The sequence below is a fragment of the Myotis lucifugus genome, unplaced genomic scaffold (genome assembly GCF_000147115.1).
Source record: "Myotis lucifugus unplaced genomic scaffold, Myoluc2.0 scaffold_91, whole genome shotgun sequence".
Lineage (NCBI taxonomy): Eukaryota > Metazoa > Chordata > Mammalia > Chiroptera > Vespertilionidae > Myotis > Myotis lucifugus.
Window position 1 is genome coordinate 2,978,752 of NW_005871139.1, and position 22,759 is coordinate 3,001,510.

Here is a 22,759-nt window from a genome sequence, read left to right on the forward strand (position 1 = left end):
CATAAAGAACAAAAATGGCTGCAAACAAATATCTATCAATAATAACCTTAAATGTAAATGGATTAAATGGTCCAATCAAAAGACATAGGGTAGCTAAATGGATAAGAAAGCGTTATCCATATATTTGCTGTCTGCAAGAGACCCACCTCAGAACAAAGAACTCACACAGACTGATAGTGAAGTAATGGAAGAAATTTTTCAGGCAAATAGAAATGACAAAAAAAAGCTGGGATAGCAATACTTATATCTGACAAAATAGACGGGGGGGGGGGGGCAGTTAGGGGCGATGAGGCAGGCAGACAGGTGAGCGATTAGGAGCCCAGTGCTTAGGAGCCAGGTGAGTGATTAGGTCCAGGATTGTGAGAGGGATCCCAGATTGCAGAGGGTGCAGGCTGGGCTGAGGGGACTTCTCCCCCCCTGGCGAATTTCATGCGCCAGGCCTCTAGTATAATATATATTATTAAAAAGCTGGGGACAATGAAAAAAAAGGAGACTTAAAATAGAAGAGACAAGATCACAGTAACAGGAGGGAGCCTAGGCTGGGCTGCCTAGACTTGGGAAAGGAAGTCAAAGTAACAGAAGTGAGTCATGCTGGGCTGCATGGACTCAGGAAAAGGAAGTTACAGAGGCCAAAGGAGAGTTCTTGGAGACAGATTCAGGGGGTTAGCCTGGGATAAGCTGCTGCTGCCCACTGCTCTTCTGGTTGCAAGTATCCTGGGGACCCTTGGAGCTTAGGAGAAAGAAAGCAAAAGTACACACCTGAGAAAAGAGAGCACACGCACGCTCAAGAGAGTGTGTCCAAATAGAACTAATTTAAATCATGTATGATATATGGAAAATGATGTAGTGTGTGTGGGGGGGTTACCTATAACTCTCATACTACCCTGGAGTGAACTAGTTACATTTTTAAAAATTTCTACCAGCTAATTCTAGATCATAGTTCTAAAGATAGGAGAAGGACTGAGTGTATTATTTGATGCCCTGGTGTGTGCAAAAAGCGCTGGACTGGGATTAAGGAGACATGGTTCTAGCCTGACTTGGCCTTGCCTCAAACTAGCTATAAAATTGGGCAAATTAATTAGCTTCTCTGTATTTCATCTTCAAAATAAAAATATTTAGCCCTGACGGGGAGCTCAGTTAGTTGGAGTGTTGTCCCAATATGCCAAGGTTGCGGTTCAATCCCAGTCAGGGCACACACAAGAATAAACCAATGAATGCACAAATAAGTGGAACAACAAATCGATGTTTCTCTCTCTCTAAAATCAACAATAAAAGAAGAAATAAAATGAGAATGTTTATTAGATGATCCAGCCCAAAGGAAGATTTAGGGGAAAAGTGGTACTTTTCAATCAAAAAGACAGAAGTAAATGGGGAAGGCTATGTGATGTAATGGAAAAGTATGAGCTTTGAAGCAACACTACTCTGATCTCAGCACAAGCATTTCACAGAACCTGTTTTTCGATCTGTATCATGGGCATAATACTTTCTCATAAGTTTGTTGTGGGATTTAGGGAGAACATGTATATAAAATGTCTGTTTAGCACTAGTAGGTACTAAAAAGAAGCCAATTCCCTTATCTCCTTTTGCTACTTACCTAGGGTTCGAGAGAAGACAGGAAGTGCTGAGCTTAGGACCAGGAGACAGACACAGTTCCCGATTATCTGGGGAGGAGTAAGGAAAGGGGAGGTGAGGTAGCAGAGCTGCCAGTATCTAGTCCCCATGCATGCCTCCAGGATACCTCCTCTACTCCAACCCAATTACCTGTGTCATGGCTGTGTCATGCCATCTGGGCCGCAGGCCCCGGAAGAGTGGAGAACTGTAGAATCCCACAATCGAGGACACCATCAGATAACTGCCACTGGGGTTAGGGAAGAACTGGCCAGCTCCCGAGGATTAATGCCTCATCTCAAAGGGAATAGGCCCTTTCCCCAAGACCTCCTTTCAAAATCAAGTCTTTTCTTTATTTCTGAACCTCAGGTTGGTGAAGACTTACTTGCCCCCTTCCCATCAGTCCTAGTACAAGTCTGCCCAGAGCCCCAAAGGAGACATTCAGAAGACAGAAAAATTGTGCATTTCCAGAAGGATACAAGATGAGTACAACCTGAATGACAGCACCAAAGGAGCCCAGCTTGGAGAAGGAGACCTGGCCCAGGGAGGCACCCTGAGAAATGAAGCAGTATCACAGTGGAGCACTCTCCACAATCAGCATCACCCAGCACCCAGCCTTCCCTCTGGCCTCAGTTTCTGCCCCCTCACTCCAGCTTTTCTTAGGTCCTCTCCAAAAGATATGGTGGGAGGGCAGCCCAGTACCTGCATGCCCCGGGGCATGGCAGCCTCATCGATGAGCAGCTCCAGGATGTGGATGGCCACAATGAGCACGGATAGGCCCTGTGTAAGGCAAGGTCACAGATTCCCATTCATGCCCCAGCCCACAACAGTATCCAGAGTTACATGTTAAGAGCAGACACTCTGCCCTGGCCAGGTAGCTCAGTTGATTAGAGCGTCATCCCGATACGCTAAGGTTGTGGGTTTGATCCCCGGTCAGGGCACACACAAAAATAAACCAATAAATGCATAAATAAGAACAACAAATTGATATTTCTCTTTCTCTCTCCCCTCCCTTCCCCTCCTCTCTCCCAAATCAATCAACAAAACAAATTTTATTTAAAAAAAAAAAAACACACAAAAAAACCCACCTAGCAGCCTTAGCTGGTTTGGCTAGGTGGATATAGCGTTGGCCTGTGGACTCAAGGGTCTTGGGTTTGATTCTGGTCAAGGGCACATGCCCGGGGTTGCAGGCTCGATCCACAGTAGGGGGCATGCAGGAGGCAGCTGATCAATGATTATCTCTCATCATTGATGTTTCTATCTCTCTCTCCCTTTCCCTTCTTCTCTGAAATTAATAAAAATATACTTAAAAATAAAAAAATAAAGATAAATAAAAAAGCAGATACTCTGCTCCAACATTTTCAGTTTCCAAGCACTGTATGGGACCTCCTCGAGGCTGGTGCTAGCAACAGAGCACTCTGAGGGTATTATAAGATACACCCTCTCCAGGTGGAAGAATTGCAAAAAAGCTAAGTAGAAAAATGGATTCGTCCTCCAGATTGATAAGACTTATTCCCAAGTCCAGGTTGTGGCAAGTTGGGGGATAGACTGAATTTCAACCCTTATTTTCACCCACAGCAAGCCTGGGTAACTACGCAGTGGCCCTCTGTGGCCTTGGGTAAACTCCTTAACTTCCCTGTTTCTTCATTTACAAAACTGGGATTGCTGTGCTCAGCACAGGGCAGGACACAAAGTAGACACTCAGTAAGAGGTAACTACTATGATTGAAGATAACCAGGTCCCTGCATCTCCTCCCTCTTCCCTAAGAAGGCCTAAATTATTCAAGGGCCTTCCACTCCCCACCCTCATCAAGGCTGGTAAACCCACCGTCAATAACAGCAAGCACAGCATGGCCAGGGGATAACCCAGGTTCCGCTGCCAGGCTGAAGCCTTCCACCGCTTCTCTGTGCAGGGATGGGAAGCGGTTAGCACGGGCTTGGAACAAGAGTCTACTCTTAAGGAAAGCCAGGTATTCCCATCCCTACTAACTCACATACCCAGTAGGACCCTCTGTGTCTGCAGAGCCAGCACCTGTCTGTGCAGCAGCTCCATGTCCAAAGGCAACCAGCAGGAGGTGGGATCTGAGAGCAGAGAAGATGGTGCTGCCCTTGCCCAAGCCATGCCTATCATCCCACCTGGGAAGAATTGCAACTCACTGCAAATCCTGCGGGTCAAAGCTGCTTCCTCAAAGGCTGAGCAGTACAGCTGCTCTTCCAGGTCTTCCAGCACCTGGGAGCAGGGGAAAAGGGAGGGACTAATAATAGCCAGGGGCTCTCAGATCCCAAGGGCCCCAGGAGCACCCTGTTCATCCCAGGGCTTTATCATCCCATTCCTTCCCCTACCCCTTATTCACTACCCTGTGGTCAGCAACTTATCCATCCCTCCTGACTGCCTTGTGTTCTGCTTTGTATGTCTGGTAACCAGCTCCAGATGATGGGGGTGGAGGATACAGGAGCCAACAAAGGCTGTGGCCCTCTGCACGGTGTGCAGCACACAATCATAGGGTTGTTTTATTTTCTGGCTCCAGCTTGGCAGGAAGCTCACCCCACAGGATCAAAAGGCAAGGAGTACTACATACCCGCGGCTTGACCAGCAGCTTCCCAGTAACCGAGAACATGCGGGCGAGACCTAGCGGAGTACACACTGTGGAGACAGAAGCCAGTCACCTGATAGACCCTTCTCTCCATCATTCCCCCTCACCACCCCTCCATTCCCTCTCCTTCCACCCTTGTGGTTCCGATCCAAGGACCTTACCCATTATCTCCCAGACCCTGAACACTCACCCAGGAGCAGCAGGACCCCAAGGAAGGAAATGCAGGAGTAGAGGTAGGGGAGGTAGTACTCCCAGAAGTCTAAGGGTAAAAAAAGCAGTACAGTCAGCCCATCTCTTTCCTGCTTACTGGGACGACAGGCCTCAGAGACAATACAAAACCTACAGGGGTTAGGCAAGTAATGCAAATCAGGAAAGCTGGCCTGTGTCACAGAAGAGGGAGTGGCAGAGACTATAGCAAACGAGAGCCTAAGCCCTACCTAAAGGGCACAACTGTTATTCGGCCCCAGTCACCAAGGACTAGTGTGGCCAGATCCTCAACCTTGTCAAGCAAAGCCAGAGATCTGGATATTAACGTGAAACCTCCCAACTTTAACATATATATATATTTATATATATGGCAACTGACTCGTATATATTTTTAAATCATTGCATGGGCCCAATGGGACATTCCTGCAGGTTGGATTTGGCCTGAAGTCCATCATTTCGAAACTTCAGTCTAATGGTTTATTTATTATTATTTTTAAAAATACATATATTTTTATTGAATTCAGAAAGGGAGAGGAAGAGAGAGATAGAAACATCAATGATGAGAGAAAATCCCCCTATTGGAGATTGAGCTGCAACCCCGGGCATGTGCCCCCAATTGGAATCGAACCTGGGACCCCTTCAGTCCGCAGGTCAATGTTCTATCCACTGAGCAAAACCAGTTAGGGTCAGTCTAACGGTTTAGATGATCTCAATCTTCTCCACCTCAGAGGGATATAGTTGATCCAGGAAGGGGAACATCTGCCAACTGATGAGCCACTTAGCCTGGAGCGTGGGAAGGAAGCTGGCCCTCTCACCATAGAGTGACTCCCTGCTGGTCTTGTTGTCCACAATGGCTGACGCCACCCACACCATGCCCAGCACCAGCAGAGTAAGGAGCATCAACATTACCACTGTCTCGTAGACTCGGCCCAGGACACCCTATGGAAGAAGGCAATAGGTGAGGGTGGAGAGAACTGCCAACAACGTCGGGGCAGTGTGGGGAAGGAAGGCAACATTGGGAATGGCAGCCTGGCTAGGGGAACCAGAGGACTGGATTCAGGAGAAAGGGGAAAGCATTTCCCTCTTATTCTGCTAAATCACTCTGTCCTCCTACCCCACAACCAGAATATCCATTCCGTTCTCGATATTTTTCCTTTGTAACCTCCCTCCTCGGGGCCTTTCCCCATCCTTGTTTTGCCCTGGGAGGCTGACTCCTGAGGTCTGCATCACACAAGCCCTTTGCCCTCGGTTTTCCTGTTCGGCTTGCCCAATGGAAAGGACCAACAGCTCCTCTGCTGGGTGGTTGCACCTCTCCAGCTTCAACTGGGTTCCAAAAGCTATTTTTTCTCTCTGCTCCCACAAGCCTATGGTGGTAATAACTTCCTGATGTTACTAGCGCCTCAAACTCCTTGTTGATCTCCTCAACTGACTATACCTCTATAAATAGTTTCTCAATTAAAATCTCTTTAGTTGAAACATCTGAGTGGAATTCTGTTCCTGCGTGGATTGATTGATTTATCACTCACTCACCTTTCTGGAGCCGGCGAAGCCCTCAGACTCAGTGAAGAAGTATGCAAAGGGCATGAGGAAGATGAGGGACAGGTTGGAGAAGAGAAAAACGAGGTTCCAGAGGCCTAGAGCAAAAAAAGGAAAGGCAGAGGTGGTCAGAAAAGGGTGGCCCAACCCACTGGGGACTGATCATGTGATCGGGAAGCTGGGGATGGCGTGATTATGACTAATGAGTACAAGGCTGTCTGTATCTGCCTGACACTTTCTGCTCCCTATTGCCATCCCAAGCTGTAACCAGGAGCCACGCACCATGGATGAGGGAGCCGTTGAGCCACTGGATGTAGTAGTTCCGAGGCAGTGAGAGCAACACCTCGTTGCTGATGATGGAGAAGGGCAGGAGCAGTACGGCACCCAGGGCAACCGCCAGGGTAAAGGTGCAGAGCTCGAGCCTGGGTAGAGAAAAGATAGTGTCCTTGCTTAGCTCAGACACTTCCCTGGGTCCAAGAAGCCCCATTCATCCCTGCAGGCACCTGTAGTTTCTCCTGGAACCAACTAGCAGGGACAGACCAGGGAAGGAGCCATTAGTTGGGGCTCCACTCACTGCCCCCCAGCCCTAGTCCTTACCTTCAGGGAAGCTTTGGCACATGGGATGGGTACATCTTAGGCATTTATGGGAGCCTGGTCACCTGCCATGTCACCTGCCCGGACGTCCTCAGGAATGTGATCCTCCCACACATGCCCGTAGGGTGCACCAGGCATAATGCCAACCTAAGAGGCCTGGCTTCTCTAATCAGAGATGTGGATTTCTGAGCTTGCCTCTTCAGCCCACATAAGAGCAGGGTCACCCCATGTGGCTATGCCCTGAATGAAGCTCTAGGACAAAGGGGGAAAAGGGAGCTAAAACCCAACTTCATAGCCAAGGCCTGTATGCGGGGCTGCATCAGTTGAAAAGAAGGGACACTTTATTTATTTGGTCCATCAAGGGGAGATGGTTGCCTTCTTATAACCTGTTGACCCAGAGGAGACATCACTATATCTTTCTCTATACTTGCTAGTGAATAATAGCAGCCTGGAATAAGGTCCATCCTTAGATTCAAGCACACCTCCCCTTCAGGGGTTCTAGCTTCCCCATCCCCTGCTGTTTTCATTAATCTGCATCCTACCCTACTCCCTTCCCAATGGATGCTGGGAGGTGAAGCCAAGCTGAAGTCTTTTCTGGTGACTCAAGCCCCAGCTGACAGTTCCGGCCTTGAGGATGCCAGGAGCTCCTGGCCTAACCAGGGAGACAGGAAGAGCAGCTTTTCCAAGCATCCCCAGGGTAGGGTAAAGCTGGAAGAAACCAGGAGTAGGATGGAAGCAGAAACTCTCTCTTTACTTTGTGACACCCCACTCTCTCTGCCAGCTCCAGGGCCTCACTGGATTTCAGCTTCTAAAGGTAACTGGTACCAGGTGCTCAGGCAGCAACACTTACGCAATCTTGTTGACTGTGGCATCTTCATCATCCACTACAAAAGACAGAGGCATGGGGAAGAAGCAGAAGATCAGTGGGCAGCTCTGGGAACCATCCGTGTTGCAGCGAGCCTTCCTTCCCCGTCCCTGCCCCCTGAAAGAAGGGCCTGCGCCCAGAGAGGCAGAGCTGGACAGGAGGCTCTGGGAGAGCTCATGCTATAACCCCACAACCTGTTCTCTGGCCAAGGTAGCAGTGGCCCCAGGTGGAGAGAGAACAGGCTAGAAACTCCCCCACTTCCCTCCTTCCCCATCACAGGTTCCTCTTTTGTAAGCTCAAAATATGATAAACAACTGGTCTGTGAGGTTGGTTACATCAGTGGCTGGGTGCAGCAGAGAAATGCAAGCGGGGGGGGGGGGGGGGGAGGGATTCACAAAGAAAGTCCCCAAGAGAATTAGAGTGAGGAGTAGCTGCCTTCTTGGGTGGGGGCTCATGGAGGGGAAGAAAGGCTAGGGCCAGGACAGGATGATCTGAACAGGCTGAGGCAAGTGTGTGGACCCCTCCTCCCACCTCCCTGTCACACAATGCCTACAGGAAGGAAAGCTCCAATCTGAGCACAGATTGGAAAGAGAAAGGCCACCATCACCAGGTCCTGGGGTCCCAGCGGTCACGGAGGTCTCTGGTCCTGGGTGTGGGAGCACTAGGAGAGGAGGTGACAGAGCTTGTGCCCATGATAACATTCACCTTGCAGTTGCCCACTTTAGGTTTACAGAGGGCTTTTATATTAACCATCTCTTTGGTCCACATAATAACAACGGACTGGGTAGAGACTGCTAGGCGCATTTTGGAAAGGATGAAAGGGAGGGCCAGAAAAGTTATAGGACTTGCCCAGCAGCTTTACTGGTTGTGGACACTTCTATCTAGACTTTCCACTATACCACACTGTCCCTGCCTGTGGAGGTAGGGAGGTAGAAGAGGCAAAGGCGCCAGAACAGCCACCTCTCCTTTCCCAGCAGGCGCCATAGACCCATTCTCCTGAGGCTGGCTCCATGGCAACGGGAACACTGGCAGAGGACGAGCAGAAGGGAGGGAAGTCACAGGTACCTGTAGTGAACTCAGCAGGCTTCTTGAAGTGGGTCAGGGTGATGTGGCAGAGGATGTAGAGTGTTGCAAACAGAAGTGTTGAGATCTATGGCAGAGCATGAGCTGGGATGAGAAACTCTAAGAACATTCCATAGCCCCATAGGGTCCCTTCCCCAAAACAAGGCTGCATACTTTCTCCCTGTTACTTCCTTCTAGTCAAGGCCTCAGGAGCCTTTAAGAAGCAGCAGACAGCGCTGGCTGGTTTGGCTCAGTGGATAGAGGGCTGGCCTGCGGTCTGAAGGGGCCTGGGTTCGGTTCTAGTCAAGGGCATGTGCCTGGGTTGCAGGCTCAATCCCCCGTAGGGGCGTGCAGGAGGCAGCCGATCAGTGATTCTCTCTCATCCTTGATGTTTCTATCTCCCCTTTCCCCTTCCTCTCTGATATCAATAAAAATATTAAAAAATATATATAAAATGGAAAAAATTGCTGTCTGTCTCTCTTAGAAATCAATCGGGAGCCCTGAAGATCAGGTATGCCCTGGGCCCAAATCAGAACCTCATTTAATCTCTGCCCCTAAGAGTAAGACTTAGTTGGGGCCCAATATCTACAAAGTTTCTAGAGTCAGCATCAGCCTCTTTTTTTTATTTTAAATTTTTTCGGGGGGGGGGGGGGGAAGAGTCCCACAGCACAGACTCCCAGGTGGGGAGGGGGAAAGAATCAGCATCAGCCTCTTTAAAGGCAGTCAATCCCTGCTCCCTACCTCAAGTGACTTCCCAACTCTAGGGCCAGGCGTCTCAAGGCCTGTCCCATGCCTCTGGGCGACTGGACCTCCAACTGATAGTTTAGGCAGGGCTTAGCCAAGTTACTCTGCACATGCATGCATCCCACCCTACCCCAAGTTGGCTGCTATTGCTCAGGGGAAGAGCTACTGCTCAGTTTGGCTCCATAAACAGGGAGTCTTGAGAAGAGACATTATTGTATTTCAAGTAGTCCAAGAAGGCAGGATGTCTTGTGGGTTCTCCAGTCCCCAAGAGGAGCTGACGCCACAGGAAATCTGCGTACAGCTATCCATACAAAGAGGGACAAAGTCATAGAGACCCCAGGAGAGCCAGAGGCATAGGACAAAGTTGTAGCTTTTGACATTAGGAAAGCAGAGTAGAATGAGCCACTCAGATTGGAACTGCAGGATTTTTACAGCCTAGTGCTCCACCCTGGGCTTGCGTAATAGGAAGGTGGGAGGGCTCAAAAGGTCATGCTGGAGTTACACGCAGTTCCAGCGGAGGCTAGGTCATTCTCTAGAGCAGAACTGGTGCCAGGTGGAGGAGCTACCAGAAGCCTTCAGGCTGCCCTTGCCCAGCACTGATTCCTCAGCTAATGGGACTAAAGGATGGGGGAGACATCCAAGAGGCTGCTTCTCTGTCCAAGGTCGCATCCCTCCGGGTTCTCTAAGAATGTGGGCCTCTGGCCATACACTGTCTCAAGGCCCGGACGAGCCTCAACGTATGCCCAACCCCACCATGTGGGACTATCCACTAAGGGACACATAAGGAAGGATTCCTGAAAGCAGATCTGGCATGCTACACACGGACTAGTATACGTCCTACCTCTCAGTACTCATAAATAAGGACAGACTCAGTGGAGTAGTGGCTCCCTTTATCCCTCCTCCAATCTGAGGCTGCCCAGGGCAGACCAGAGCCCAGCCTGAGGAAAAAATGAATGATGGGCCCACTCACTAACATTTCTATTCTTTCAAACCTTTCTCGTTTCCTTTCCATGTAGTATATGGAAGAGAGGGCTACCCTGGGGAGCTCAGAGGAAGAAGACTCAGGAGAAAGGAGAGAGATGAGCGTTCAAAGCAGGCCTGGCGAAGATCTGACTTCCTTAGCGCCTCCGAGTGTCCCCCCACCCCGCCCAGAAGTGAGGAGTCCATTGCTGTGGTAGGTTCAGCTGATGCTCTTCTAGGAGGCAGGGAGGGAGGGAGGGAGGGAGGGAGGGAGGCAGCCAGGTGCTCTCTAGAGCACAGAGGGGAACCACTCACAGGGGAAATCCCTAAATGTTTGGAGAGCTAGCTAGGAACCTCCACTTGCAGGGTTCCTAACAAACACCAATAAGGGGGCGGCGGGGGGAGATGGAGTCTTCGTTGTTCTCCATCTCTACCCAGTAGAATCCACACCAGCAAGAGTCCCTTCTTCCAAGGTGGGAGTCCCACCAAAGTCCCCCTTCAACAAACACCAGTTGGGAAGTAAATGCAAACCAGCCCTCCCCTAATCAAATCCATCCCTCTCGGTCTAAGACGGGCAGACTCGCCAAACTCTCAGACACAGGGGACCCACGCCCAGAACGACGGGGCTGGGCGGGGGAAGAACTGGGGGGGGGGGAGGCGGAAACCGATGGGCTTTGTTTATCTCGCAACTACCCAGAGGACCCGACTTACTACTGGTTCACCAGCCGGGGCACCGGTCCTTCCGTCGGGCCGGGGCCTTTCGTAGCTCGCCCCTGGTGCGCACGGGGTCTGAGGGCGCTCTGAGCCCAGGTGGTTGTACTCCGACCCCAACCTCTCCCTCTCCCGCGACACCCTTTGGCCCTAACCTTCCCACCCGGTCCCACACTCACAATACATTCGCGGACCCTCTCGTGGAATAGCTGCTCTCGCACGGATAGCACTTCGTAGTCAGCTGCTTCCATACTCTGCTCCGCATGACTGGGGCGGGGGTGTCTCCGGGCCCGGGGAGGACCGGCGGGGATAAAGCCGCCGCCGCCAAGCACCCGGACCCAGCCGAGGAGCCTTTCCTCGCAGCCTGCGACGGAAACTCGGGGTAGGTAATCTGAGGTCCAGATTCAGACGTCCGGACGCCCCGCCCTTAAAGGGGCAGGCACCAGCGCGCCTTGTTTTAAAGGGCCCCTGTCCCTACTCTGTTCCCTCCCCTTTAAGGTCGGGCCTCAGTCAAGTTTCAACGTAAACACCCGCCTTTAGGCTCGTTACGAGGAAGCGTCAGTCCTCATTCTACTTTACCGGAGGCCGAGTGACGACACAAGGGATGGGCGGGTTCCTTTCATAAAGCGAAAGTCATTGGCTCCTAGAGCTGCCGCTCATAGGTAGAGAAACGATGATAGGCTTTCCCCGTGAAAGGAGGCGGTATCTTTGAAGCCAATCGGTGCTCAAGCTAAAACTAACCGACTCCTCACCTCCGGCTGTTGAGGAGAGAGAATTTTAGTAACGACTGAAAGTTTAGTTCGGCCGTGGCTAAATGAACCTTTTGGAACTAGGCAGCCAGGGAGGATGTGAGAGTTCCATGGGGGTTCTGAAAGGTTACCGCTTCCCAGGAACCCAAGGTCCACAGCACCATTTTCTGAAAGTGTATATATGTTGGAGGGGGGCCCCCTTCGCGGCCAGTTTTCACTCAGTCACTTTTGGGGATGGCCAAGTGTGTGCTAGAGCAAATACTAAAATAAAACCCTGAATAGTGAACTACAGAAATATTCTCCTGAACCTGCGGACTGAAAGGTCCCGGGTTCGATTCCGGTCAGGGGCATGTACCTTGGTTGCGGGCACATTCCCAGTGGGAAGTGTGCGGGAGGCAGCTGATCGATGTTTCTCTCTCATTGATGTTTCTAACTCTCTATCTCTCTCCCTTCCTCTCTGTAAAAAATCAATAAAAAATAAATTAAAAAAAAAACGAAAAAAAAAACCAAAACAAACCCCTGAATAGTGAACTACAGAAATATTCTCCTGAAACGTTGTGAGGTAATGTCCATAGGGGACCATTGTTGAGTGGTGCTGAATCAAACATTAGCCGACCTAGGTACCACTCACTTTACAGACTTTATCTCATTTTAATATCACAACCTTTAAGAGAAATGTGTTGTGATTAGCATTTTAGAAATTAGAAAAAGGTGAGAGCTTGTCACATGCCCAAGGTCACATCATTAAGGCATGCAAGTGACCTTCCTGAGATCTCCGCGGAAGTATGTGTGCAAAGCCTCACCTTCCTGAAGTTAAAGCCTTCCTCCGAATGGGAGGAAGCAGTGCAGAAAAGCAAAAGAAGGGCTGAGTTTTGCAAAGCCTCCCATTAAAGAATAAGAGCCCAATTCTAAAGGCCTTAGACTGCATCCAGTTACTATCTGGTGCCAGAATTAACAAGTGAATTCTATACCCTTGTAACCATGGGGCAAGTTATTTTGACCTCTTTTCTGTTTCCCCAGTGATTTGCAATAGAACCTTGGGAGCTGATTTTCCTCTTAGCAACCAAGCCTGATGTAAACAGAACTTCAACCAGGAGAGAGAGTAGACACAGTTACAAAGAGGAGAAGATAGCTAGCCGGGTCCTTGGGTCTGCTGCAAGGAAAGGAGAGGATAGACAGGTGGCTTGGGTCTACTGAGTGTGTTGTGGGAACAAACATGAATGGGTCAAGGCCCTGCCTGGAGGGACTTACAGCTTGTCAGGGAGAAGTGGCCCTGGAGCCTAACAGGTCTCAGATCTTAATTTTAAGCGTATGTGATTTAGTGATCTTATTAAAACACAAATCAGATCTTGTCTCAGCTCAAAACCTCTCAAAAGTGACCCATTTGCACTTAAAAATTCACCTGCTTTAAAGTAAGCCTACAAGGCTTTCAGAGGATATATTAAACATGCTGTGTTTTGTTGGGTTCACTATTTTTTAACACATTTGAACAAACATTTAAAAATCAGAAGATGACTCCTTAGAAGTTCAGATATCTGTCTGTTCTATCTCTCTCTTTTTAATCCTCACCAGAGGATATTTTTCATTGATTTATTTTATGTTATTTTTAGAGAGAATGGAAAGGAAGGGGAGAGACAGAAACATTGATGTGAGAGACACACCCCAACCAGGGCTGGGGATTGAGCTTGTAACCAAGATATGCGCCCTTAATCGGAATCGAACCTGGGACCCTTCAGTCTGAGGACCGATGCTCTATCCACTGAGCCAAACCAGCTAGGGCTGATATCTGTCTCTTAAATAGAAGATCTGGCAGAGCTGGGCAGCCAGGACCTATGGCTCTGTAGATGAAGGAGGATGTACCAGTCTTCCACAGCTCCTATTACTTGGGTAAGCACCTCACCAGTTTTTCCATTTACGTTGTCAGCCCAACTGTTTTGTGACTTATGAGCTATCCCCTCTCTACTGCCTCAACTTGGCACCATCTTCATTCTGGCCTTTGGTCAGTTTCTGGTGGACCCTGCCAACTTTCCTTTCTCAGGACACTGCACTTGCTGTTTCCTCTGCCTGAAAGTTCTCCCCTTCTCCTTCCCAATTCACTTTTAGCTGGTTCCTGTTTTCTTTAGGTTTGAGCTTAAATGTTATCTGCTCAGAGGACTCTCCCTTACCCCCCACTACTTTATCTAAAGCAAGTATTGTTTTACTTACCTCCATTTATGTCTTTACTTCTTTCCTCTCCACTTAGAGGACTAGAACCCTGCATTTGGCTTCGAATTCATTCCTTTCCATTCAACCCCATTTCTTAGCCCAGTGCAGTTCTCACAGTAAACACTCAGTGTTTGTAGATTTGAGATCTGTCCAAGAGGTTAGTTATCCATTTTTTGTAGGGAAGGAGCCACCTTGACTGTGGAGTAAATTTCAACATCTGCAAGCAGCACAGAGAAGGGAATAATCCAGAATGAGCCTTCACTAAATGCTAAATGTTAACAGATACTTTACATAGATTATTTTATTCAATGTCACAAGGATCCTACTAAGTAGACTTTTTAATTTTATTTTTTTAAGGTTTCAAGTTAACATTTATTGCACACTCACTGTAGGTAACTGCCAAGTCCTCAAAATGTAAAATTTAGCAACACAATTTTACCTTCAAGGACTTTAGAGATATGCCAACTATATAAAAACAATTTTGTGAAAATGTGTAGGAGATAATAATTTGAGTGAGAAAAATATGACACTGGAGGTTTGGGGATAGATATTGCAACATAAGCAATGGGTTCAAAGGTGCAAAAATATGGTAGTAGACTTTTTTTATGTATAGATGAGGAATCTGTTCAAAGAGATTAAGTAACTTGTGCACGGAGCTACAATAAGTGGTGGATGTGGGACTTGAACTGGCTTATCTGACTTGGAAGCTTCCCTTTTCCCCAGTATATCTCCCCAATTTTTGTATTCCTCTCCTTACTAAACTGCTTAGATACTCAGTGTAATAGAAAGGTAAAACTTGAAGAGTCCTGGCACCCTACATCTGCATATAAAAGGTTCACCATTCTACTTCTTCCTGTGAGGTCACCTTTGAGCTTTCAAATGTTGACTTATTGCTGAATAGCATCTTGAGAGGAGCAGACAGAAGGCCCAGAGGCACCAACTCCCAGAGGTGAGAGGGTATTTGGAAAAGTTACTCCTTTTTTAAAAATATGTATTTTTTAAATTGATTTTAGAGAGGGAGGGAGAGAAAAAAAACATTAGTGATGAGAGAGAATCATAGTTCAGCTTCCTCCCCCCACTGGGGATTGAGCTCACAACCTGGGCTTGTGCCCTGACTGGGAATCAAACCGTGATCTGGTTCATAGGTCAACGTTCAACCACTGAGCAATGCTGGCCAGATGAAAAGTTACCCTTTTTTTAATACAAAGATTTCAGAAACTTTCCATTCAGATTATGGGTTATTTTCACTTTCTCTTTGCTTACTTACATGTCCCAATTTCCCCACAGAAAACGTAAGTACAGAAAAATTCCTGTTCATTCAAATAAGACTACTAGCTTTAGGGTAGTTTTATTCCCAGGACTTTCTGGGTTTTCAGAAAGAACTCATTCAACTCTAAGGTGAAAATACTGTAAACTGTGCTATGAATTGAATGTTTATGTGCCCCACCCCCACCCCAATTCATATGTTAAAACCCTAACCCCAAATGTGATAATTATACGAGGTGGGGCCTTTGGGAGGTAATTAGATTTAGATGAGGTTATGAGTTATAGCCCCCAATATGGGATTAATGTTCATATAAGAAGAGAAAGAAACTAGGGCTTACTCTCTCTCAGCTATATGAGGACACAGCAAGAAGGTGGTGGGCCATCTGCAAGCCAGGAAGAAGGCTCTCACCAGACTGAATCCGCCAGCACTTTGATTTTAGATTTCCCAGCCTCCAGAACCATGAGAAATATATGTTTGTTGTTTAAGCCATCTAGTCTATAGTGTTTTGTTATAGCAGCACAAACTAAGGCTGTAAACCTTTTTCCTTCCCTCTCATGGAAATTGGACTTGTTTCTAGAAATAAGCCAGCAACGTTGGAATTGCCCTCTTGTCTAGGATTCTAGGAAAACCAGAGGTTCCCCTTAGGCAAGGCCTCCTTGGATCTGAGAACTTTTTGTTGTTATTGTTGTTGGCAGGAGTGGGGGTAAGGATTTAAAAATAGCTTTGAGAAATTCTGCTCCTTTGTTCCTACCTATCTCTGGTCTCTCAAAAAATATTTGAGAGAACAGTCATAATGAAAGATTGGCTTGAGATAGCAAGAAAATTTGGAAATCCTAGACTCTGGGAATGGAGAGGGATCACAGAAGTCTTCAGTTCTCCCTTCTTGCCTTTCACAAAATGGATGCCATTGTGGGCCCTAGCTGATTATTAGAAAGTGAGCTGCAATGTTCTTCCCCATCATTTGCTGTGCCCTTTGAGGTTTTGAGAAATGAGTCTGCTGCCATTTCTGGACAGGAGCTCTTCACTGGATTTCTCCTTTCTAATCTAAACAACCTCATTTTTGCCTGACTAGCATGGCTCAGTGGTTGAGCGTCAACCTATGAATGAGGAGGTCACAGTTCCATTCCAGTTCAGGGCATAGGCCCGGGTTGTGGGCTCAATCCCCAGTGTGGGGTGTGCAGGAGGCAGCCAATCATTGATTTTTATCATTGATGTTTCTATCTCTCTCTCCCTCTCCCTTCCTCTCTGAAATAAATAAAAATATATTTTAAATAAATAAATAAACAACCTCATTTTTTCTGAGTTGCTGTACCCAGGACCCCTTACTTACATACTCCACTCACTCTTTGAAGGAAACTCTCTTATCTGTCCATATCCTTCTTAAGGAACAGAACTGGATAACAGTTTGCATAGTAGGGTGGTCAGTGAAGAGGATGGTGGGAACACTTACCTACCTAGCTTTGCACACTGCTGTATGGAAGGAATGTCTAAGGTGACATCAGCCTGTTCTGGCAGCTGGTCACACCTGTCTCATGGCAACCAGTCATTTGGTCAATATGAGGCAGCAGAAGTTTCTACACGTTAGTGTCATAAGATACTATAGTTGGGTCAGGGAGAGGCTGAGAGATTTCTTCTTTTTAAAAAAATATGTTTTTTTAGCCGAAACCGGTTTGGCTCAGTGGATAGAGCGTCGGCCTGCGGACTGAAAGGTCCCAGGTTCGATTCCGGTCAAGGGCATGTACCTGGGTTTCGGGCACATCCCCAGTGGGAGATGTGCAGGAGGCAGCTGGTCGATGTTTCTCTCTCATCGATGTTTCTAACTATCTCTCTCCCTTCCTCTCTGTAAAAAATCAATAAAATATATTAAAAAAAAAGATATCGCTATACTTAAAAAAAATATATGTTTTTGTTGATTTTTAGAGAGATAGGAAGAGAGAGGGAGAGAAAGAGAGAAACATCGATGTGAGAGAGCAACATCAAGGGATCAAGCACACAACCTGGGCACACGTGTCCTGATTAGGAATCGAACCAGTGACCTTTTGGTGCACAGAACGATGTTCAACCATCTGAGCCACACCAGCCAGGGCAAGATATTTCTTCTTATTTAAAAAGAATCTCTAGAACAGAGGAGCAATTTTATCTTCTACCTCCATTTGATGTCACCGTCTACCCTGTAGTGTCTTCCTGAGGCATCTTAGACCTTTGGACTGGGAAAGTAGGGGAAGAGGAAGGCAGTGGAGGAGCAGTCTTTGCTAGCTTTCAGAATTAAAAGTTTGAATTTATGCTCTTGCACAAAATTAATTCTTGGAATATGTATTAACTGTTAATCACATACTAATTAAGCACCAAGCCAGGTACTGGTGATACAATGGTAAGCATAACAGACATGGAGCTTATAAAATCTGGTTGGGGAAATATATTAACTAAATAATCACATAAATAAATATATAATTCTAAAATACAACAAATACTTTAAGAGAAAAGTAGAAGATTCTATAAAAAGATATACTAACCGAAACCGGTTTGGCTCAGTGGATAGAGCGTCGGCCTGCGGACTGAAAGGTCCCAGGTTCGATTCCGGTCAAGGGCATGTACCTGGGTTGCGGGCACATCCCCAGTAGATGTGCAGGAGGCAGCTGATCGATGTTTCTCTCTCATCGATGTTTCTAACTCTCTATCTTTCTCCCTCCCTTTCTCTCTGTAAAAAATCAATAAAATATATTTTAAAAAAAAAGATATACTAGAAAATCTGATCTAGTTTGACCTAGTCTTCAAATCCTTGATGCGGTGACACTTGGGTTTTCATCATGAAAGGAAGAGTATGAGTTAACTGGGCAAAGGGGGTGGGATCAGTTACGGATGAAAAAAGTACTTCATATAGACAGAGAGAATAGTGTTGGAAGACCCTAGGCAGGATTGAGGTGATGAGGTTGATTTTATCACAGTTGGACACAGTAACATATAGCAGGCTGTCAGTTAGGAGATGGGTTGGTCAGTTGAGGGATGGGTAAGATAGGGAATTTATTCCATTTTATGTACCAGATAGCGGGGAGGAAAAACCTGGCCCTCACAACACAAGGATATCAGTACATACATGATTATATCCACATCATCAGGTGGTTATTGACTTTGAATCAATATTAAGCTCAGATTAATCCGGCAGCACACTCCTTCATTACCCCTTGTTGACTCCAAGGCCGTGTTTTTATACCTATTCCCACACTGGGAAGCACCCTAGAGGCAGGAGCTGAGGTTAAGAGCTCCTTGGGTGTGGGGTTTGCTGTGGCTGCCTGATTCACAATGACCTTGCACGAGTTCCAGCTGGCTCTAGGAATGGACAGAACAAAAAGTGACAAGCATGTGAATGCTACAGATGCCAGGTCAGTCACTTCCTGTTTGTTGTATATCTTTTAGGTTCAGCACCCAGGTGACAGCCAGGACAGAGTTCACAAATCTGAGTTCAGCACTTCTGGGCAGAGAACTCCTTGTCAGTGGTGCCATCTGCAGGGCATTAAGGAATTTGCCAGGAATTTGATGGGATTGGGAGGGGGAAATGGCATCTCTTTCCTCTCTCCCTCAAGCCTCTTAATCTGAATGTGTCCCTAAATCACAATCCTGGTCCTTCATAAGGCTGAAAGACCCTTATTGCCTCGGATCTTGTGGCAGGCAATATTTAAGGCACCTGGTCCTACAAGGCAGGTCACTGGGCGGTAGTATCACTTCCCTTCTTCCTCCCAATTAAATCTGCCGTCTGCACCTGGCTGGTGTGGCTCAGTGGTTGCGTGTCGACCCATGAACTAGGAGGACGAATTTCTATTCCCAGTCGGGGTGCTGGGTGATAGGCTCTATCCCAGGTTGGGGGGCAACTGATTGATTATTCTCTCTCATTGATGTTTCTATCTCTCTTTCCCTTCCTCTCTCTGAAATCACTAAAAACATATTTTTTAAAAATTAAAATCTGTCATCTGCAAATAAGTGATGCTAAGCTCTGGCCAGGTAGCTAAGCTGGTTGGAGCATCTCCCTATATACCAGGGTTTTGGGTTCAATCCCTGTTCAGGGCACATAAAGGAATCAACCAGTGAATGCATAAATAAATGGAACAGCCCTAGCCGGTTTGGCTCAGTGGATAGAGCACCGGCCTGTGGACTCAAGGGTCCCGGGTTTGATTCCAGACTAGGGCACATGCCCAGGTTGCGGGCTCGATCCCCAGTAGGGGGCGTGCAGGAGTCAGCCAATCAATGCTTCTCTCATCATTTATGGTTCTATCTCCCCCTCTCCCTTCCTCTCTGATATCAATAAAAATATATTTTTTTAAAAAGTGGAAAAAATTGCTGTCTCTCTTAAAAATCAATCAATCAATAAAAATTTTTAAAAAATGAGGCCAAGAATGCTGGGTTGGGAAGTTATTTAAGCATTCTGGTATTAAAAAGAAAAAAAAAAAGTGGGAGGGCCCCAGCTAGCTGGCTCAGTTGGTTGGAATGTCGTCCCATACACCAAAAAGGTTGCAGGTTTGATTCCTGGTCAGGCACATACCTAGGTTGCAGTTCAATCCCTGGTCGAGTGCGACTGATCGATGTTTGTTTGTTTGTTTGTTTTTTCTCTCTCTCTCCCTCCCTCCCTTCCTTCCTCTAAAATCAATAAGAACATATCCTCAGGTGAGAATTTAAAAAAAAAAAAAGTGGGTGGGTAGTAAATTGAAGGTGTTGATGTTAAGGTTAATTCTCATTATTATTATCCTTGCCATCTCTAAGTAAGCCCTCATTAGGCTTTTACTTCTATTTCTTTCTTTTCTGAGTAAATGGCTCTTTCTTTCTTGGCATCTTGGCTTGGGATGCCCTGCTCATCTCTCAAGCTTGGACATACATCTCTAAGCTTACAAGTCCAAGACTTGATTGCCCTATTTACCACTCCTTACTGAGAAGGGCAGGGTGGAAATCTATAGTGCAAGAGGGAAAATAAGAAAAAAAAAAAAAAGGGAAAATAAGGCCAGAAGATTGAGAACCTGCCTAGTGACAGAACAAGAGGTCAAGTGTCTCTCTCTGTTCCCTAGGCCTCTCCACCCCGAGACTCACCTCAGGAGGTGCTTAAAGAGACCTGGGCCTGTCCTCTTCTGGGTACAGTGACTTCAGTTTAGGTATTCACCATGGTCCAGTGTTTGACATACCGTTGGAGGCTATCCTACAATACAGCCTCTAACAAAGCTAGACTGTCCTGAACCCCTGGTAGTAGAATTGTATACCTTTATACCAAGAAGGTTGGGAAAGCACCAAAATCTGCATGTGGTGTGTGCTCAGGCCGACTTTGCGGAGCTTGTGCTGTGAGACCTAAAGTTCTAATGAGGTTGTCTAAAACGAAAAAACACATCAGCAGGGCCTATGGTGGATCCATGTGTGCTAAATGTGTCTGTGACAGGATCAAGCGTGCTTTCCTTATTGGGGAGCAGAAAATCCTTGTGAAAGTGTTGAAGGCACAAGCACAGAGTCTGAAAGCTAAATAGATTTTAAAATGAAGCCTTTTTGAGTAATAAAAACAAAAGTCTTGTTCTGTTTTTAAAAGAGAGAGAGAGAGAGAGAGAGAGAGAGAGAGACCTGGGCCTGGCCTGCCCACTGTGGCTCAGTGGTTGAGCGTCGACCTATGAACCAGGAGGTTGCTGTTTGATTCCTGGTCAGGGCACATGCCTGGGTAGGGGGCTCTATCCCCAGTGGGGGCATGCAGGAGGCAGTGGATCAGGGATTCTCTCTCATCATTGATGTTTCTCTCTCTCTCCCCCCCCTCCCTTCCTCTGAAATCAAAGAAAATAACAAAGTAAGAGGAATCTGGCCTAAGAGGGAAATAATCATTATTTTTACCTCCCTTGGAGCATTCTGTGGGCCATAAGCATTACTAGGCACTGTGCTTGCTGCTGGAGCAAAGATGTAAGATAATAAGACCCCAGTGCTCCCCTAAAAGAAATGCTTGGTAGCATTTCCCGGGTGCCTTAGCATGTCATTTAGCCATCCCTGCCATGTCACACACTTGGTATTTCATGCCACTGAAGGCTTTGATTACTGCTAGTCAACTACTAGTCTTTTTTTTTTTTTTTAATAACCACTTAAAAAAAATTATTGATTTTAGAGAGGAAGAGAGAGAGAGAGAAAGAGAGAGAGAGAGAGAGAGAGAGAGAGAGAGAGAGAGAGAGAGAGAAACGTGGATTTGTTGTTCCACTTATGTATGGATTCATTGGTTGATTCTTGTATGTGCCCTGACTGGGGATTGAACCTGAAACCATGGTGTATTGGAGCGATGCTCCAACCAACTGAGCTTCCCAGTCAGGGCTAGACATCGTCTTGATATATAAGATGATTGGGTACAGAGGGGACAGAGGTAAATACTGAATTTTAGCAGCAAGTTAGAACAATAACCAAATAATTAAGGTATAAAGGGGATAGGATAGTTCAGGGGTGTGGATAGGTGTCTCTTCTGGACAGCTTAAAAGACAATAAAAAATACTGAAATTCGAGTTTGAACGGTAGAAAATGGGAAGACATTATGGTTTCTAAATTGCCCTCTCTTGGATTGCTCATTCTGGAGGAAGCCTACTGCCATATTGTGGACACTAAGGACCCCCATGGAGAGAGAGGTCAACGTGAAGAACGAAGGCCACCAGCCAACAACTAGCACTAACTTGCCAGGCATGTGAGTGAACCACCTTGGAACTGAATCCTCCAGCCTGTTAAGCGTCAGATGACTTCAACCTTGTGAAGACAGACCATCCAGCCAAGCTGCTCATGAATTACTGACCCTCTGAAATTGCATGAGGTAATACACGTTGTTTTGAGCCACAAGTTTTTGAGCAATTTGCTATGCAGTAACAGATAATAAATCACAAACACCTATGGACCTACAACCCAAGCTTGTCATCTTAACATTTGCCTTACTATACAGTTTTTCTTTTTATTTTCTTTCTTTTTTGTTGTTGTTAATCCTCACCTGAGAATATTTTTCCATTGATTTTCAGAGAGAGTAGAAGGGAGATGGAGAGACAGAGAGAGAAATGTGGATGTGAGAGAGACATTGATTGATTGCTTCTGGAATGAGTTCCGACCAACCAGGGCCAGGGACGACCCTGCAACCAACCGAAGTTCATGCCCTTGATCAGAATTGAACCTGGGACTCTTCAGTCTGCCAATGCTCTATCCACTGAGCCAAACTGGCTAGGGCCAGATAGTTTATTTTCTTAAAAAAGCAATGGTCCCCCACCCCAAAATAAAATATTACAGTTGAAACACTGGCTTCTTAATCCTGTTCCTGCCTTGTGCCTCAGAACTCTGAAAAAGCATCATGGCACCTTTTGCATTGAGTATTGCTTTCCTCTGCATTGGTTTGCTGCTGCTTCCTAGGCTCTACTCTAGCTACCTTTCCCTCGTTTTGCAGAAAGAACTGGAACATTTCAAGATGGTCTTCCCACTGAATTAACTCAAAACCATAATTCCCATTTGGTTATTAACCCAGCTTAAAGCCCTGGCATTTGTCTTCCCCTGGGGACTGTGGTGGCTCCACTTGTGTTGCTATGCTACCCATCAGAGCTTTCTTAAATGTCTATGCTAAACCACATTGTTTCCTTCAGAAGGTAGGAACAACTATTTTGTATATACAGTGGGACAAAAGTAGGTTTACA

General features: G+C 46.7%; 1 protein-coding gene and 1 pseudogene across 7 annotated transcripts in view; one reads left to right on the forward strand and one right to left on the reverse strand.

The window, feature by feature from the left end:
- LMBR1L (limb development membrane protein 1 like) overlaps nt 1-13,853 on the reverse strand; it is a 17,850-nt gene extending 3,997 nt beyond the window's left edge. The window contains exons 1-16 of one of the 7 annotated variants that reach the window (XM_014458208.2): nt 11,060-11,307; nt 8,469-8,553; nt 7,957-8,064; nt 7,389-7,422; nt 6,227-6,366; nt 5,939-6,042; nt 5,224-5,347; nt 4,392-4,460; nt 4,187-4,251; nt 3,765-3,837; nt 3,606-3,689; nt 3,436-3,512; nt 2,311-2,388; nt 2,088-2,161; nt 1,762-1,852; nt 1,595-1,661 (exon numbers count right to left, since the gene is read on the reverse strand). In XM_014458208.2, coding sequence (XP_014313694.1) covers nt 1,595-1,661; nt 1,762-1,852; nt 2,088-2,161; nt 2,311-2,388; nt 3,436-3,512; nt 3,606-3,689; nt 3,765-3,837; nt 4,187-4,251; nt 4,392-4,460; nt 5,224-5,347; nt 5,939-6,042; nt 6,227-6,366; nt 7,389-7,422; nt 7,957-8,064; nt 8,469-8,553; nt 11,060-11,131 — 1,345 coding nt within the window. In that variant the 5' untranslated portion in view covers nt 11,132-11,307. Of the gene's footprint in view, nt 1-1,594; nt 1,662-1,761; nt 1,876-2,047; nt 2,162-2,310; nt 2,389-3,435; nt 3,513-3,605; nt 3,838-4,186; nt 4,252-4,391; nt 4,461-5,223; nt 5,348-5,938; nt 6,043-6,226; nt 6,367-7,388; nt 7,423-7,956; nt 8,065-8,468; nt 8,554-11,059; nt 11,478-13,834 lie in introns of those variants that run through there. The other 6 variants (XM_006091514.3, XM_014458205.2, XM_014458207.2 and 3 more) reach the window with 6 other exon arrangements.
- A 6,392-nt stretch (nt 13,854-20,245) lies between these two features.
- On the forward strand, nt 20,246-20,599 carry LOC106697672 (annotated as a pseudogene).
- Nucleotides 20,600-22,759: the final 2,160 nt, after the last annotated feature.